At 43.0% G+C, this 18513-nt stretch overlaps 1 protein-coding gene across 3 annotated transcripts; it reads right to left on the reverse strand.

The window, feature by feature from the left end:
* Window positions 1-217: 217 nt before the first annotated feature.
* Window positions 218-16859, reverse strand: bmal2 (basic helix-loop-helix ARNT like 2). 3 transcript variants are annotated; one of them, XM_083654484.1, is made up of 17 exons: window positions 16756-16859; window positions 12897-13026; window positions 10874-10927; window positions 10737-10778; window positions 10382-10539; window positions 10103-10182; window positions 9461-9553; window positions 7833-7950; window positions 7610-7759; window positions 7287-7527; window positions 6790-6896; window positions 4624-4774; window positions 4437-4507; window positions 4182-4296; window positions 3752-3842; window positions 3003-3102; window positions 218-2702 (listed from the first exon to the last, which is right to left on the reverse strand). In XM_083654484.1, the coding sequence occupies exons 1-17, from the start codon at window positions 16811-16813 to the stop codon at window positions 2542-2544; spliced, it is 1920 nt and encodes a 639-aa protein (XP_083510610.1). In that variant the 5' UTR covers window positions 16814-16859; the 3' UTR covers window positions 218-2541. The 3 variants fall into 3 exon arrangements, with proteins under 3 accessions (XP_083510610.1, XP_083510609.1, XP_083510611.1); XM_083654483.1 differs by having other exon boundaries at window positions 10737-10796; XM_083654485.1 differs by lacking the exon at window positions 16756-16859 and adding an exon at window positions 16582-16658 and having other exon boundaries at window positions 10737-10796.
* Between the last annotated feature and the right edge of the window lie 1654 nt (window positions 16860-18513).

The raw sequence follows: 18513 nt of genomic DNA on the forward strand, positions 1-18513 counted from the left end.
AGCTTAATGAAGAGTTCGGCTGGAGCATACTGCATAGTGAATTTTAAAGTTCAGCTCCACTGACATTTTAATTTCAGCAGGAACATTCGGCTGATCTCACAATGTTCCCAATATATTTCAGATCCCTCCCTCTAACTGTCTGCCATGTTTGCAAGTATGCTCAAAATACCCGTTGGGAGTTCAGTAAACTAATGTTTATTAATAAGAACTTCTTTTACATGACAGCCTGGAAAAACAGATTATTTGCCACGACCCATTTGTTGATAGTAGCAGCAATAATGCCAGACAAATAAGTGCTTCATTCTGAGCCCCAAAAAACAAACAGGGATGAACTGAAGTGGCAGAACGCAGCACAATGGAGGCTGTAGACAACATGTACATCAATTACAAGCTCCCAAATGCCCAATATGAGCCCAATGGTAATGACCTATGAGCAGGTTACTCATTGACAAACACAGCCTGTCTCATAAGGCAAACAAACACCTGAAGTCTCTTCTATATACATGTACTGTACATGGCTCTGGTCTAACCCGTTCTACTCTGCCTCTGATTGGCCCTGATATCACTCAATCACTCCGCTGTCCTATCCTGTGTGTGTGTGTGTGTGTGTGTGAGAGAGATAGAGAGACACACACAGCGGGCCAATGTGGAGTTATGCGAGGAGAAAAAACTCTGATGTGGCGCTCATTGGTGCGTTATGGCGCTGCACCATAAATGTATGGGAAAGAATTACCTGCAAGAGATCATAAAGCTGACTGACAAACAAGTGTAAAAACACAGACTAACAATTTACTCCAACAATCACCACTCCCAGTATGCCACATATGATACAGTATATATGGAAATGTGAAAAAGCTTAAATTGGACGACGAAATACTACATGCTACAAATGTTAAGAACTGTGCCAATGGATGCTAATGACGGGCGGTTCTGTTTCTATTACTCCCTGAGTAATCAATCACCTCCAATGCTCTGATTCATCAATCAACCTACAAAATAATCTGATATAAAGTATTATCACAGATGGGAAATGGGTTCCCCCCCCCCCCGTTCAGCCATTGATACCAAGCCTTCATTTCAGCATTTAAGTGCTATTTCACTTGGGATAAATATATATATATATATTTGAGGTCAACCACAACCATGTGTGTTTACACGCACGCACGCACACAGGCACGCACACACAGGTATTTAAGAGCCATTTTTGTTATTTTGTTTTGGTTATCCTCCCACCACTTGGGGGCGTAGTGCCACTGTAAATTTGGACCATGCCCTGGCACAGGTGTTGCTACAGTATTTTGGGAGAAGCAAACACGTTTTTGACTGTGCATCTATGAATGAATGAATAACATTGCCTACATTTATTGTCTATGATTGGACTTGAGTTATTACAAAGGAAGTGCCTACATTTTGTTTGTTAATGGAAACATACGGAATAAGTAAATAAATCATTTTGTTTTTAAAACATTGGACATTTTGTCATTTTTGCACATTAACATAATCAATCAGCAAATGTTGTGGCTTTTTTGACAGGCAAAAGGGGGGCACTACTCGAGATGTGTATGTATGTGTATATATATAGGGAGATATGTGTGTGTGTATAAACTGTATATGCATGCGTCCAACACAATATTTCCTGTTTGTAACTTTTGTTGTTGCCCGTTTGCAATGTTCAGTGTTAAGAGCTAGGGAAGAAAATCCAGGACAGCTAATGTTGGGAGATGGACAGCTACAAAATTTCTATCGAAGTGTGCAGCCCAAAAAGTGAAAATAATTCAACCTCAGTGAATTATCCCTTTAAAATTGATATGGCTTGAAGACATGGTGTTTGTAACCATACAGAATACTCACACATACAGTACGTTCAAGTTCTGTGTACCAGAGAGGTCGCTGTTGGACTGGTTTTGTGGAAAATGTTCAGATACTGACAGAAGTTAAGAGAAAATCTCTGAGCGGCACGCCATTAGGTGACTCTCAAAGTTAGAGGTTATAGAAGTGTGGTCTATTGCGATACAGTATACTACAGTCTTGATCCTGAGGGGTCACAGACACGGGCCAGGCTGTCAAGTCTTATGTCTTGGGTGTCTTCCTCACATTTCAATTAATTAAAACATACCTAATCAAATTACAACCGTTAAAAAAAACATGAACTGATTCAGTGCAAAAATATTTCTGCATCGTCACTCCCATCCTTTGTTCAAGTGCAGACGGAGGAAGGAAATATAATCAGGAATCCCGAGTCGTAGTTATTTGTTGGGTTCTAATGTTCGGTAGGGGCAAGTCATGACGGACTCTCAGGCTTCTTCACAGAAACGAGAGGATGCCAGTAGAGGTGAGGAAAGCAGTGAGGAACAGCGTTTGAGGACGGGCAGACCGCTGTAAGGCTTTAGAGGCACATCCTCCGACTGGAAGTGAGAGAGAAGGTGTCCCTTATTGTCATGGAGCCCGCTACCTGTTAGAGCACCTCCACCTGAAGATTACACAGCTTATGTGAAAAGGGTAACTAATAAATAAATAAAAATGTCTTTGTAAGGCAGAGTCCTATAATGACCAGTGCATCTGCTCAAAGTCCACATCCTCGCCCAGGTTTGTATCCGTCTCCAACAGGCTCATGATCACCGCCATGGCTGCTTCGTCGTTGCTCAGGCTACCGAGGCCAGGTACCACCACACCCTCCAAATCCAGCATTCCGGAATTCTCCCCTGAGGAGAGAAGGAGCGAGGGAGGAGGAAGGAATGCAGAAAAACAAAGAAAGGAAGGGTGAGGGTGAACAGTTGGACCATTCAAATCCAGAACCAGACACTTTACACAATGTAGATGAAACTCGGAGTGTTCAGGTAGGAATACACCACCGCTAACATCGCTTCATGCAATTTACAAAACAAAAAAAGAGAAAAAGAATCACATTCCCACAATTGCAGGAAGGTCAGTTCTTTCATGTTCTACTGTCCTACTGAGGCCCCATTTTAGAATAAGCTCATTAGCGGGGTCAGAGAAAGTACCCATGAGTGTTTCTCCTCCTGAGAATGGAGCTCGCTGGGGCTCATCTTCTGAGCTGGACTTTCCTGGCACCTCCATATCTGTTGACTCTCCATTTGGCATCTAGAGCAGACCAAAAGAGGAGCAAATTAACGGCTGAGACAAAGAGTCCAGTTAGCTTCCACTGTCACTTCGGCAGTGGAAGCTAACTGGACAGCTAAGCTAACGTTGACTGGTCTATATGAAACAGATAATGAGCTCCTCATTCCACTACGGTTAACTTAACACTAGTTTCACGGTCGCTTTGGCAGTTTTTTGTCTGTTTTCCAGAGGACATCCACCCTCTTCACTGCTCAAACAATAACAAGCGATCAGCGATCTCTCGCAGGCAAGACTGCTGCCGGTTGCCGGGCATGTTGTGATAGTTTCACAGCGGTTATGTTCTAAAAGCACAAGCTGGAAACGGCTCACAAAAAGCTCTAGAGCCGCATTTCCTCGTTCCAGTCCGCAATAATGCTGTGGGAAGGAGTTGCATGTCCTTCTTCCAGTCTGCATTTCTGATTGGCTGAGTAGTACCGCAGCGTCCCACCCAAAGCCTTGCTACGGGTCCTCGGATTGGCGTGCAGCTGACATCACTCAACAGAAGTGGCACGCAAATGACAAATTTGCCCCCAGATTGGACCTGGACAAAGGCAGATACAGGACCCGCGCTGCTGCGCTGGCCAAAAAACCAAACCAAACCAAAACCAAACTTAAAAAAAACAAGACTTACACTGCTGCTGGCTTGACTGTGAGTTTGCGGAGACTTATCCTGCAGTACACTGAACGGGCTGACATTGCCACTGGAAGGTGAGGAATTCATCCTGATCCAGAAACACAGACCAAACTGACGTTATTGATGATATTGGTTCCATCCACAAACACTGTGGGAAACTATCATGGCAATTAGAAACGTTCCGCAACTTTGACTAAGATATACTCGACATTAGAACAGAAATACAAACCAATGGATTGTAAAAAAGAAAAAAAAAGAAAAGGAGTGATAACAAAAAGTTGAGGGCATTTTGCCATTTCTCCATAGTCCACTGTTGTTCATCAACATACAGAAAGTAAAAAGAAAAAACTCTGACTCCCTATCTCTCTTATGTGTAACACCAATACAAACAGATCAAAGGACATGCTCAATTATTGCGACGCCACACCTGTTATAATCCAGCAGCTCGTTGGCAATCTGGGTCCCAATGCTTCCAGCATAAATCATGGTACCAGGCGTGCTGGAGATTCCTGGGATAATTGGAAGGGACTTCTTGCCATCTTCTAAAAGGAAGACAAAAACAGGGACATGTCATTCGCATGTCATTACTACATTACTATAAAATCAGCATTTGTAATGTAAGAGAGAAATATGTCAAACTGAGGTAGCATCTTTCATAGCTTTGTATTCCATTTCAACTGACCCTCAGACATCTTGGGATTGCTCGACTGTTCAGACTTGTTTTCCGACCAACTAGTTCGACTGTGGTCATACCTTGTCATGAGATGGGAGAACAGATTGTGATGAGTTGATGAACACAAAGATACTGTTAATGTCGTGCACCAAGGCTCTGTTAACATCAGGGAATGACCCGTGAAGCTTATACTCACGATGTGACTGTATTAGTTGAGACTATGTATTCTACTTCTTTGGTCCAGGGATTTACAAAACTAAACCACTGACTTTGTAGAGTGACAAAAGAGCCATACTTCGTTTTGAACTTATAGCAATTTGTCTCTATTTTCTCTTTACTCCGCAGCACTGTGGAAAAAAGGGGAGAGTCCAAGTTATAGGATTGAACAGTGGAAAACAGGACTTTCATACACTGCTATAGAGCATTCTATCTAGGGAATGGTTAAAGCAAGGGATAATGCAAAATTATAAGTTAACCTACTTGATGTAATCAACATCAAGTATAAACCAACATCAATCAATCAATACATTTAATATTTATATAGTGCCAAATCATAACAAGAGTTATCTCAAGGCGCTTTACAAATAGAGCAAGTAGAATCTTTATTTTAGACCCAACAATTCTCACATGTACTGGCGATTTTACTGCAAGGACATTTACTCATGGACAAAGTTCTTCACATTGTGGTCAGTGGTCGATTTTGATCTTAATTGGCCTACTACCTCAGTGGTTCTCAAACTATTGGGCTTCAGTACCTTTCCCTGACTTCTGAATCCAAGTACCCCCTTTACCCGACTACAACATGTTGCTTAGAAAACTACAAGAGAAAACTATAGCATTATGTGATGCAATGTCACCCTTTGAAGACGGTAACATTACAAAATAAGAAATGGAGTGAAAGACTTGCAAATAGTGCCTCCTCCTGAACAGACTTATTTTAATGTTGCATTTATTTTCATGATTTTTACATTTTCCCCTTTCTCTCAAGTACCCCAGGTAGTACCTCCACGTACCCCAGTTTGGGAACCACTGGCCTTACCCAGGCTACCACTGGCCTACATGATTAAATCATGTACAATGTCATCTAGGGAGACATGAAAATAAACTATCTATAGAGGATTAGAAGAATGTGAAGTCACTGAATGATGCAGGGCTTAAAATTTGGCACGGGATTGCAAAATTCGCGCATCTTTTTGGAAATTCCCGCATATTTTCAATTTATAAAGGGGGAGTAATCCCGCAATGGTTTACGCCAGGGGTCTCAAACTCACAGTTCGCAGACACGGCCCCTAAAATGATTTCATACGGCCCGCCACTTGATATCAAGTTATAGTGAAATCAGGCCCGCACCTCCGCTCGTTGTAAAACACAGAGCGTGCTCCCGAGGCGCTGCCTTCATGCAGACGAGCCGCACTTCACACCAGGGTTGCCAGATAAATTTCTATAGATGTGCAGTTCCTTGGGCGGGGTTGTGTGCATTTTGGCGGGTTTTGAACTCTTTGTGCTGGAAACCGTCAGCAGTATCTGGCAACACGGCTTCACACTCTAGGCCAGCAGGATCATCACTGCATGTAAAATCCACCTCATTAGCAGGTGATTCGGTTGACCCGAGTGAAAAACCAAGCGGAAAGAAAACCATTTGCACGCTAAAATATTGTCTTTTATTGAGAAGTGAACATGTCGCTGTCAAAAGGCAAAAGAAAGGTTGATGACGAGCACAGACAGTTTCAGGAGAAGTGGGAGAGTGATTCTTTTTTCGTCGAGTTCAAAGGGAATGCTGCCTGCCTCATTTGCAAGGAGAAAATTGCCGTACTAAAAGAATAGAACCTGAAGCGAATAAGAATAAGAGAATAAGCAGGGATGCAAACTAGTCACCTTTAGGTAACAGTGAGTCACCTTTTTCATCCCAAAATAGGGCACTTAAGTGAATGATTTTGTGTCTGCCCTGGTATCTGTCACCTTTTTAACTATCCATGACTTTGCATCCCTGAATAAGAGTCTAATTACTATGTCTTTTGTCATTGCGTTTTATCTGGAGACTAAGCAGCCATATAGGCTTTCGGTTGTATTAAAGCCTTTATTTTTTGTATTGAGTGATACACTTGACTAAAACACTCATATCATATTATAATACCCCAGGTGTGCATAAACTATAGGTTAAGTAAAGACAAAAATGTGAAATTATTATTGGTTATCGTATCTGTTATCGGACAGGAGAAGCAGATATTTACCGGTTATCGTATCGGCTGAAAAAATCCCCCCCCAAAGTCTATAAATCCCCCCCTATCTGAAGAACATAAGGGGGGAATTCCCCCCTAGTTTGCAAATTGAATTTTAAGCCCTGTGATGTACAGTAACTCACCTTTCCGATGTCTATCAGCTAAATGCGGTAAGTCATCTTGATGGAAGTACTCATAGCATGACGTCCCAAGCAATTCCTGGGGTAGATAACCGAGAATGGTTGTCGCTCTGTGGGACACAAGGAGAGGGTCAGTGTTAAAAGAGTAGAGTGAGTGTTTAAGTAAGGGATCAACAGCGAGCTGGTCATTATTGGAAAACACACGACAGGGTGAAGCCTGAAGGTTTATTTTCCAATGACCAGCTCACTCTACATGCTCCCATTACACTACCTACTAAATAAATATTTTTTTTTTTTACACAAAACAACAATTTCATTGATTTGAAAACTATTTCATTGCTTCCGCCAAAAATAGTCCATTTCCTGCTTGCCGGCGGGGGATTGCAGTTAACTTGACACACCTGACAATTAAGACAGATTTGCTAACCAGCATTGCTTGGACATGCTGCTAGCCTACATGTAACAAACTACCCCATCTTGAAGCACAAGGGGATTGTTACCTTTGATCGACAAAAGTGAATTTGCCATCCATGGCGCAGCGTGTGACAAATTCTGTGGGTTTAACCTGGATCTCTCCATTAACCTGGGGAGATGCATGGGAGTGGACGCGCCCCACCGCCACCAGGCAGCTGAAGTGGGAGCTGTCTTTGTCTGCTTCGGCCTCCCCCTCTACCCCCAGTTGACTGGTAGGCCAGCTGCGCATGTAGCCTGTACAGTGGACTGTACTGTACTTCTGGGACTCTGTAGACACAGAAAGGCACCAAACTGCAACTGCAGAACAAAAAATAAAATAAATGATCTTCTAATTAAACCACTTTGCTACCTTTCTTTTTGGAGGTGCTGGCCTGGAATTCCTTCTCCTCCACTTTGACAGAAATCTTGTTGTACTTCATGCGGCAGAAAAACGAGCGGCGCGCACCTGAACACAGCCGTGCAGCGCCGACTGGGAGGTCCGCCTGGACCTGCAGACCGGCTGGGGGGAAGACAAGAGCGTTAAAACGTGCACTCTCACACACAAAACCACACAATGATAATGAATGCTTTACTTTTGGCATCTATTAGCCGTTCACGAGGGTATAATTCAGAAGCTGAAAGCTGCTCCTTCACTTTCCCCATGTCCTTAGGGTGTATGTAATCAAACAGACTCTGTCCAATCAGCTCCGCCTGTAGGAAGAACAAACAGCTCATCAAACACTTCCAAACAAATCAAGTCCTTTTATTGATAAGAAAAAGTCAACATCATTCTGGGCCTGAAGCAATTCCTGCTGACAAATGTAATACTACAATGATTATCAGCCCCGAACACACCAGGCATGGAGCGTACGCCTGGCCGGATTTACGCATGCGAGTCACAGCGGGACAAATGCACATGGAGCATATTTCTACATGCAGGTGAAATATTCCATTATCGCAATAATTGAAAATAGGATACACGGCCTACATTGTAGTGTGCTCCGGCACCCCAGCCAATAGCAGTCTACTTTTCACACTTTGGTGATTAAGCTTAATACCTGCCCAAACAGTGTGTGGCTGGTATTGTTTTCACCTTGTGAGTCTGTGTGTGTGTGTGTCATCATGGCAAAATGTGGTCCTGGAGACACCTATTGTAGTGGGAACTACCACAGAAGCGGTTTCGAGTACTTTGCCAGGTGTTTATTGCCGGTTTGTCTGTGCACAGATTTGTCAGTGTGCTAGTGTCCAAACCGTGCAAGATGGAGTCACGAAACTTTACACGTGTGTAGTTGAGATCACAACGAAGGCCCGAGTCCGAAGATGGGTGTGGTCCGAGCAAGGGGGCCAGAAGTAGGAGGGGTAGGGAGCAGGGAAGGGGCCATTGACACCCCCAGACACTTTATCCCCTGACCCACATTTGTTTTAAGTCACGGGGGTTGATTATCATTGAACAAGCATGGGTCAAGGAAGAACGCATTAAATGTTGGAGTGGATCCGACTCGTAAAATCTGCATATCATAGCAGACTGGACTATTGGTTTTGGTGGAGGTCTGCACTCTCCAAGTCCCTTCTAGTTTGGCATGTGATATTTCAAAAAGTAGACATGATGTTCATCATCCCACAACTCTTAAGGTCCTTACACACCGAGCACGTTTTTTTCGTGCGATTAATTTGCACGTCAATAATATTTTCCGAGCCTATATCAGTCAATGCAACCGTGCATACCAACGGCGAAGTTTCGCTGAGCATTATTGCGGCGTTTATTTTTTCGAACCGCGGTCGATTTTTCAGAAATTCGCTTTCCGACGTGTACACATCTGTTGCTGTGATTGACAGGTGGGTCAAAACTCGCATCGCAATTTCGTGCCATATATTCGCATCGCTCTCGATGTGTAAGGACCTTTAATGTTGCTTCCGCCTCTTAACCCATTGATACCTGATGCAGCATTTGTGTGTGTATCTCTTTAAGACCGTCTTAAAGGGATACGCACACAAATGAGGGATATACACGCAATTGCTGCATCAGGTATCAATGGGTTAATCAATAATGCTTCTTTAGTGACACAGGTCCACGCGCCACACTGACTCGTGTGTTCTCTCTGGTCCATTAACACGGACACCAAAAGCACAGCCACAATGTATCTGGTGTGTCCGGGGCTTCATATGAAAAAGATGTTGCACCCCAAAGAAAATAAATAGTAACAAATAATAGAAGTGTTACCCGACTATAGTTCAACATCTTCGTGACGGACTCTGAGACAAAAACTATTTTTCCACGATCACAGCCCACTACAAACAGGAAGCCATCTGCAGCCTGCACAACAGGGAATGGAGGAGGCGTGTCATGGTCAAGGCAAAAGTAAAAGGAGGATTATAAAAGATTTGATGGAAGCATTTCAATAGATTACCATGAAAGTTCAGTGCATTATAGCACATTCTGCTTTTGACACTAGTTGTAAGGAGAGCAGATTGCCCAGTGACTCAGCTGGATGAGACGAGTTCCACTGAAGCTCGAGTATCTTGAGGCTTCTCAGTAGCAGCTGGTTTCATACCAAACTCTGCTTTACTTTGTAATACTAACCACATATGAGTGAATATGTTCAATAATAATTCAAAGAGACTGTATTTACAACTCAGTGCATGTTAAGAGTTTTGGTGTTGAAATGATTAATAAAATAGAGAAAAACAGAGCACCCCCAAAACAACCAACAAAAAACATGTACTCCTGCAAGTGTTGGTGCTCATTACTGTATATACAGCATGTAGTAAATGGCGTGGTCAGTGGCTAATGAATGAATTGCCATTTGACTGGGGGGGATTCTGGACTTGTGGGCACATCTGTCTTTGTCCAGGAGATCTTTACCTTTATGACAAGGTGTTTGAGCTCCTCATCGGGAAGGAATGAAGGCTTGCACTTGGCTTCAGAAAAAGAGCTATTTGAACCTGGGGAACGGACACAAAATACATTTAGATTCTCTTGTGTGCTACAGTGCCGAGTCCAATCTGAGATTCGCTATAGTGCAAGAATAATTTCTGATTTATTACACAGCGATTTAATTTAACTCCTCTTAATTAATGCATCAGTAAACAAGGTGAAGGTAGATTTGTTTTAATAACCATTGTCCATCAATTGGCTCTGTACCTTTGAGAGATTTGAGGTGCTGCACAGCCATTCTAAGCACGGTGAGTTTGTCCATCTTACGGGACAGGGGGTTACAAGTAGGAATCATGACCGACAGCTCGTCAATCAGATTGTTCATTTTGTCTCGTCGCCTCTTCTCAATTTGGCTGTGGGGCTCCCTTCAGTGAGATGGAGGTAAGACAGGAGAGAAGATCCACACGCACATAGGAATAAATTGACTGCTTATAGACATGCTACATTTGTACAAAAGTGTAGCATACTTCTGAGAGCCTCAATGACGGACATTTTAAGTAGGCCAGTAATACTGCAGGAATTGTATATGTGGCGGTGGGGTGTTTAAAACAGGCAAATATACCTGAAGCATTTAATTTTGACATGTTGGTCCTCTCCTTCTGACCTGTAGGACAGACACACACTAACATTCAACGTGTACAAGTGTTGCAAATGCACAACAGTACACAATCAATGGCTCTGCTCTGACCAGCATAATACCTGTCTTGGTCATCTTCCATATCCACATCGAGAATGGAAGCCAGTTTTGATTCCCTGTGAACAAAGTTCAAGACCATCAACAGCTGTCAACATAAAGTCAAGGTTCTTCATTTATTAAATACATTTCTTAAGCCAAATACACACATTTCCTCTGTATTCATACACTGATAGTACGCCATCACAGCAAGGAAATTACCACTGCTAGAGAAAATGTTAAACTAAACTTAGCATTGTAATTTAGTAGGGGTGTCACGATACACTCAGTTCACGATACGATACGTATCACGATACTGGGTTCACGATAACGATACGATACGATACAATATTTTTTTTAACTTGAATAATGACAATATATGACTGGAAAAGTAGTATTTTATTTGAAATGCACAAATACAAAACATGCTGTTGTGGGAAATTGTTATTACAATAACAACTAGAAAAAACATGAGATTGGAGATAAGGCTTATCTTGAAATAGAATGAGTTACACCGTCACTTAGATTTACTTTGAACTAAAAGGTTTCTCAGCAGTATAAATTCTCATTATGCATCTTCAGTTTTTCTTCAAACTCAAACAACAAGACTTTTCTTAGTCTATTTTTTATGCATCTTCAGTTTTTCCTGTCAAGTAAACAGTTTTGCCAGAAACTCAATTGAATGGTTTCTCTCCTGTATAACTTCTCATGTGTCTCTTCAGAGACTTGTTCAACTGAACTACTTTCCACACATTGAACTTCAACAAACAAAGACGTTTCTTTGTCTACTTTTGAAAAAAAAAAAATTTTTTTTTTTTTTTTTTTTTTTTCACGATATGAGATTTCATCTCAACGATACATATCGTGACGTTTTACTATCGCGAAATTTCGTGGGACGATATATTGTGACACCCCTATAATTTAGCCTTACTGACTTCTAAAACTAAACTAGAAATACCACATTGCGGATGTCTGCCTCCGCCAACAAGTGAGCGGTCTACATCCATGTCTGTCCAGACTCATACAAGCACAAATACCTTGAAGCCCACAGCGCAGTGGTGTGGCCATTCAGCCTTATGGCACTTTAGGCAATGTTTGGGAGTACCTCAACAACACGGCTTTTTTCAACATGGAAACCCAAACTTCGAATCCTGACTTTCTATGACCTTCCTCTCCCTAGCTATGGCCCCTTTTCCCTAGCCCCGCCCACTTTCCTTGATGGAACAGACGGCCACAGTGACCTTGAACTTTGACCACCAAAATCTAATCAGTTCATCCTTGAGCCCAAATTGATGTTTGAGCTAAATTTGAATTTGGTTATGGCGTTCCTGAGATCGCGCTAACAATCATGAAATGGGAGGTGGTGAGGTCACAGTGACCTTGGACTTTGACCTTTGAGCACCAAAATCTAATCAGTTCATCCTTGAGTCCAAGTGGATGTTTCAGCCAAATGTGAAGAAATTCCCTCAAGGCGTTCCTGAGATATTGCGTTAATCAGCATAAAAATGGCGGGCGTGAGGTCACAGTGACCTTGAACTTTTACCTTTGGCCACCAAAATCTACTCAGTTCCTCCTTGAGTGCAAATGGACGTTTGAGGCAAATTTGAAGAAATTCCGTCAACGCGTTCCTGATATATGGTGTTGACGAGCATGAAAATGGCATTTGTGAGGTCACAGTGACCTTGAACTTTGACCACCAAAATTGAATCACTTCATCCTTGTAGCAATTCCACCAAGGCGTTCCTGAGATATCGTGTTAACGAGAATCGGACGGACATACGGACGGATGGATGTACGGACAACCCAAAACATAATGCCTCCGGCTATGGCTATCGCCAGATGGAGGCATAACAAAGTGTACACACCAAATTTATTTTATTATGATTCAAAAAGATTTATTGCACTCTACCCTCAATTTGAAACACAGACACAGATAATAGGACAAAACTACAAATAACCCCCCCCCCCCCCCCCCCAGCAACACAGCTTCATAAAATTACGGCTATGTAGGAAACACTGCATTTACTATGCAAACACATCCACACTTACTGGTGGTCCACGCTGCCCTTGCGCTTCCTTGGCATCTCCATGCTCAAGGACATGCCAGCGGCTGAGGCGGGGGTCATCAAGCTGGGCAGAGCGACAGAATGGTTTAGGCTTTCCTCCACCAGCACATCTTCTGAAACGCCAAGCACACAAGACACAATGGTAGGGTAAGGGGGTGATTTAATATGCAATAAGAGGAATACTTTCCCCTTACACTACTGTCCATGTGCTATAAAGGCTTAGAAATAAGGGATAAAGAAACACAAGTGATTGCATAATATCATATCATTTTCACTGATTTCCCGATTTGATATTGATATTTCAGTTACAATACAAAGTTTTCTTGGATATGAAAGATTCTCAAAGAACTAATGTTGTAAATTGTCTCTGGGAGAGAGAGACTAGAAACAATGGCACGAGACAAGCTAAGAGTGGCTCATATGGCACCTATTTTTAACTCTGTTCCACAGACCTAGTGACCCAAATAGCCGTTAACAGATGAGCAATAACCTGATTTTTGATCCTTCTCTCCAGAGTCAAGATCTGTGGGATTATAGGCCTATGGAGAAGCCAACACACACATGTCCCTCAGCTAAGTGTCTGCCTCCCACAATCCCTCTGTTTATCTCACTTGTTCATTAACTCTGTTGTTCATTCACTCACTCCCACTCATGCTCAATCAATACTTGAATGAGTGTTCACTCCGTTCAGATAGGCCCCTCCTGTCCATTACTGCCTACTGGCACAAAAGGCTTTGGTGTCACACAGGAACAGGATCATTCTGAGAAAGCAACTGATGGGCACGTCGGACAGTGCCACTGCCCACCCACTTAAGCCTCCCCCAGACCTGACGAGAATTTGCGTGATTGTGGCCAAGATGCCCCCCTCCCGACTAGGGGTGGGAATCACCAGAGGCCCACGATACGATACTAAAACGATACTTGAGTCACGATACGATAGTATTGCGATATTGCGATATCGCCGATATTGCGATATATTTAATATTGCGATATTTCGATATATTGTCTAACTCCTTTTCTGACCTTTTCCTTGACGTCACCGGAAGTAAAACATGCAGTGTTTTTTTGTGTTGTTTTGTTTTTGCCCTACACGTAGGCTACATAATTAAGCTTCTCTGGACTCAATACGCCACTGCAGGCACGGACTGCAACATCGGGTGCTTCGGGCAGATGCCCGGTGGCCTGGCATGGCATGGCCTGCAAAAATAAATAAATAAATAATAATAATAATAATAATAATAATAATAATATCGATACTTGGCATCCAAATATCGATACAATATCGTCAGGCAAAATATCGCGATACTATGGTGTATAGATTTCCCCCTCCACCCCTACTCCCGACTATCTCGGGGGTGCTCCCAATTTTAGCCTCGTCGGGACCGATAATCTGCCCAAATTATCCTGACTTGTCAGGCTCTTCCCGATTATCAAACATGTTTGATATTTACAACAGAGCCAATGAGAGCAAGCTGATGGGGAAGCATCACCAACCGGATGTTGCGTGCTTGGGTGAATCTATCTATCTATCTAGATCAGTGATTCCCAACCAGGGGTACGTGTACCCCTAGGGGTACTTGAGCAGCTTGCAGGGGGTACTTGGAATGATTGGGGAATACAATTTACCTCCAAAATGATAAATAAATATATATATATTCCAAGTCATTTCATAAGCCCATTGTTAAAATGTGATGTGTGTGCCGCAACTAGTTCTGCTGGCAAGTGTCAACTGCTACACTGTTCTGCTACTGATAATGGCCCACAAAAAACCTAAAAAGCCCAAACACCGACAGTTCAGTGAAACATATATTTTGTATAGATTTACTTGTATGTAATCATCAACATGCATGAGTGAGGGGTACTATTGTCATGGAAAAACAGCTCAAGGGGTACATAAGACAAAAAAGGTTGGGAACCACTGATCTAGATGATAGATAGATAGATAGATAGATAGATAGATAGATAGATAGATAGATAGATAGATAGATAGATAGATAGATAGATAGATAGACAGATAGATAGATAGATAGATAGATAGATAGATAGATAGATAGATAGATAGATAGAGATAGATAGACAGACAGGCAGATAGATAGATTAGAGATAGATATTGTAACACTGGGATATGGACTTGGGGGATTGGGGAATGGGTGTGTTATAAGTAGGGGGGAAAGTTATGGTGTTGCACCATTGCACACATTTTTGCTGTTGTGTTTCTAGGAGCGACCAGAGGGGCGCTGTACGGGGGGGCGCATCAGACACAAACGCAGAAGAAGACTAAAACAGAGTGTTTCAGACAGAAGGTGAACTGAAGGGGGCCCGTGAGAGCCAGTACAAGATAAACAATGTGTTTTTTGAACTATGAATCATGCAAAGCTACTCTAGGAGGCCAACAATAAAATCATATATTATATTAGCAAAATATGGGCCCTTTAAGTTATCTCTCAGGCATGAGAAGTTGCTAAACTAGCTTAAATGCTACCTCCATCCTTGGCAGCTATATTTGAGAATCACACAGTGCTGTCCGTTACACACACACACACACACACACACACACACACACACACACACACACACACACACAGACAGACAGATAGATAGATAGATAGATAGATAGATAGATAGATAGATAGATAGATAGATCTATAGATAGATAGACAGACAGACAGGCAGGCAGATAGATAGATAGATAGATAGATTAGAGATATATATTGTAACACTGGGATATGGACTTGGGGATGGGGAAAGGGTACACACACACACACACACACACACACACACACATATTTCACCCAAGTTGAATTATCACACATTTCTAAAACCATTATAAATGATACATAATAGAGGACAATGGCCAAACACTAATTGAGCCTCTCATTTGGCCTACATTTTCAGTTTTCTCACAAGTAATTTGAACTGGTGGAAACAACTTCAACTAAATTCAAGGTCTTTGCCATCTAATTTAGTTAAACGACTTTGAGTCATATTCATAACGTTACATCAGAGGTCTCAAAATGTTGCCGTTTCATTACTACTCTATTATCATTATGGTTGCTCAAACGTGTGAATTCAGTCTGCCACAGTTTCTTTTTTACTCTTTGGGATTATTTTGGGTGTTGAAATTGGTCTCAAATTGATTTGAATTGGCAATAAAGTGGTCTTTCAAGTCTAACCTGACAGAAACATGCAGTCCCTTCTAAATAGGCATTTCTACTATAGCCATGTACAGGAAATCCAGTTATCCTTCGTCATACTATATTCATAAACATTGGAGCGATCATCTATCTATGCCTAAAAGAGCAGCAAGCTTTTGTCCCAAACTACTTCCCGTCAATCCATTAGAGACATTACAACATGTGGACAATGCCAAAAATATCAACCGTGCTAAATGGACAATGGTTTAGCCAGGGTTGTAAAATTGCATGTAAATCGCATGTAAACGAATGGACAGTAGACTTGACTTGAGATCGTTGTGAGGCCTGCTATGCTAAGCTAACACTTCAGTCGATGCTACACAAACAACTTGTCTGTAACAGTATCCGCAATGGAAATGACAGACCTGCGTGTAACCATCTTCTGCATTGTTATGTTGTTTTGCAGATGTAATCACATTGTGTAACGTTACATAAACGCTGTAGCGTTTCACTTTGCTCTACTGATCTACTGACCTAGTTTCGGAAAAGCGCAAAGTTGCGGTCAATCGTTGAGAAATTGGCAGAAACACTCCGCGGCGCTCCCCCCTCTCTCCGGCAAATCACAAAACGACAAAACATCTTGGCTCAACAGGGACGTAAAACGGCATTCATTTTAACTACTTATGCGTGCTGTCATGTTTACGCTACCTGCCGGTTCGCCTGCCACTCTGTCACCGCCGCCAGCCGCTGCATTCCTGGCCGACATGGCTGGAGCCGCCGGTGCGCTGGGGCCCAAGACTCCAATGCATGGATGAGGCGCAGAGGCGGTGGACGAGGATGTTGTGTTTATGGGGCAGCTTTGGAGGGAGGCGCGAGGGGGGGGGCGGGAGTATTTGCCCAGTATTTGACAGTATTGTTTTTTCTAGGCAAGGAAGAAGGGGGGCGCAGAAATAAACGTGAATGTAGGCTATCAATCTGCGGTGCAATCAGGGAAAACAAGAGGAAGACGGAGCACAGGCTCCTTCTACCGGCCGGACGGGCAACTTCACCGTTCACCACTCATATGTTGCATTCACTTGCTGTCGGACATACCGCAGACGCACAGCGGCCATCCAGCGGCCCACTGGAGGCCACTACCTTCACTCTGGCGGAATGCCGCTGGAGGGCTAGCAGCGGCAGGCCGTCGGCAAGCCGCCAAGAATTTTCCCTATCTAGTAGGCTACCACCGCAGAAATTACCACCATATGAAGAGGGGGCCTCGTGTACCAACCATAGACTGTAAAAATAAGGGTACCCCTGTGGCGCCGGGATTGGCCACGAGCATCAAGAGTACCTGGCTGCAGCCAGAGAAGAGTTCCGACATCTCCATTCACTCCAATGGACCAGTTTTTTTCCAGGAAGTAGAAAGTGGAACTCTTCAGTAAAAAAAGCAGCACTGTCGAGTTGCATCAAAATAGACAGTGTTGTACTTTGAAAGGGGTTTTCATCCCTTGAAATGAATCAAATTGTACATTATCGGCTTTATTTTAGCATGCAAAAGTAGCGCGAGACCCATTCCTGGCTGTTCATTGGCTAATGAGTCTTGCATTTTGGTCCTCCGCTGACGCCACTAGCTGCAGCCACTGGGGAAACCTCCACCCTCCGCAACTGACAGGAAGTCACGTGACCTCAGCAGCGGAAGTTCATGTTTTTTTTTTTATCTTTATTGACACACCTCGGCCATAGACATATATAAAGGCTAGATAGGCTAGATAGTTACACCAGATAGGGGTCATTTTGATGAAAATGGTTCAGGTTATATAGACCAGTGGTTCTCAAATGGGGGTCCGTGGACCCCCAGGGGTCCTTGAGGGTGTTCCAGGGGGTCCCCAGCCAAAAGGGCGGTAATTTATTTGCGCTATAATTCCATTCACAAGTAACACAATGACTATTTTGGTCATGGGTTTTATACACTTTCTGTAATAATACATCTAAAAGCATCAATCTTATTATCATATGGGGGACTGTGGGACAAAATCCTATCAAATGGGGGTCCGTGGTCTAATTTTTGTCATAGGGGTCCTTCATGTGAACAAATTTGAGAACCACTGATATAGACTACGCGGCCTTGCAAACCTAGTGGTTGGCAATTACTATACATTCTGAAGCATGTATTGTAACAAGTGAAACAAATACATTTTTGTAATCTCTTGACCAGGGTGGGAGTTACACGCAGGCCATGGCCCCCGTTGCCCCTCCCTCTGGCCGTGGTGCACTGAGATCCTTCAGGCCACCTTGGCAGTGCCCTGCTACCAGCCTGCTGCTCAAAGAGATCAACACTGACCTCTCTGCTCTGGACACTGAGGGTGTCTATGAAGCACAGGTACTATAGACCTTTCATAATGCTGCCCTTGAGTGTGTGTGTGTGTGTGTCTGTGTGTGTGTGTGTGTGTGTGTGTGTGTGTGTGTGTGTGTGTGTGTGTGTGT

The sequence above is a fragment of the Poromitra crassiceps genome (assembly GCF_964638095.1).
Source record: "Poromitra crassiceps genome assembly, chromosome: 18".
NCBI lineage: Eukaryota > Metazoa > Chordata > Actinopteri > Beryciformes > Melamphaidae > Poromitra > Poromitra crassiceps.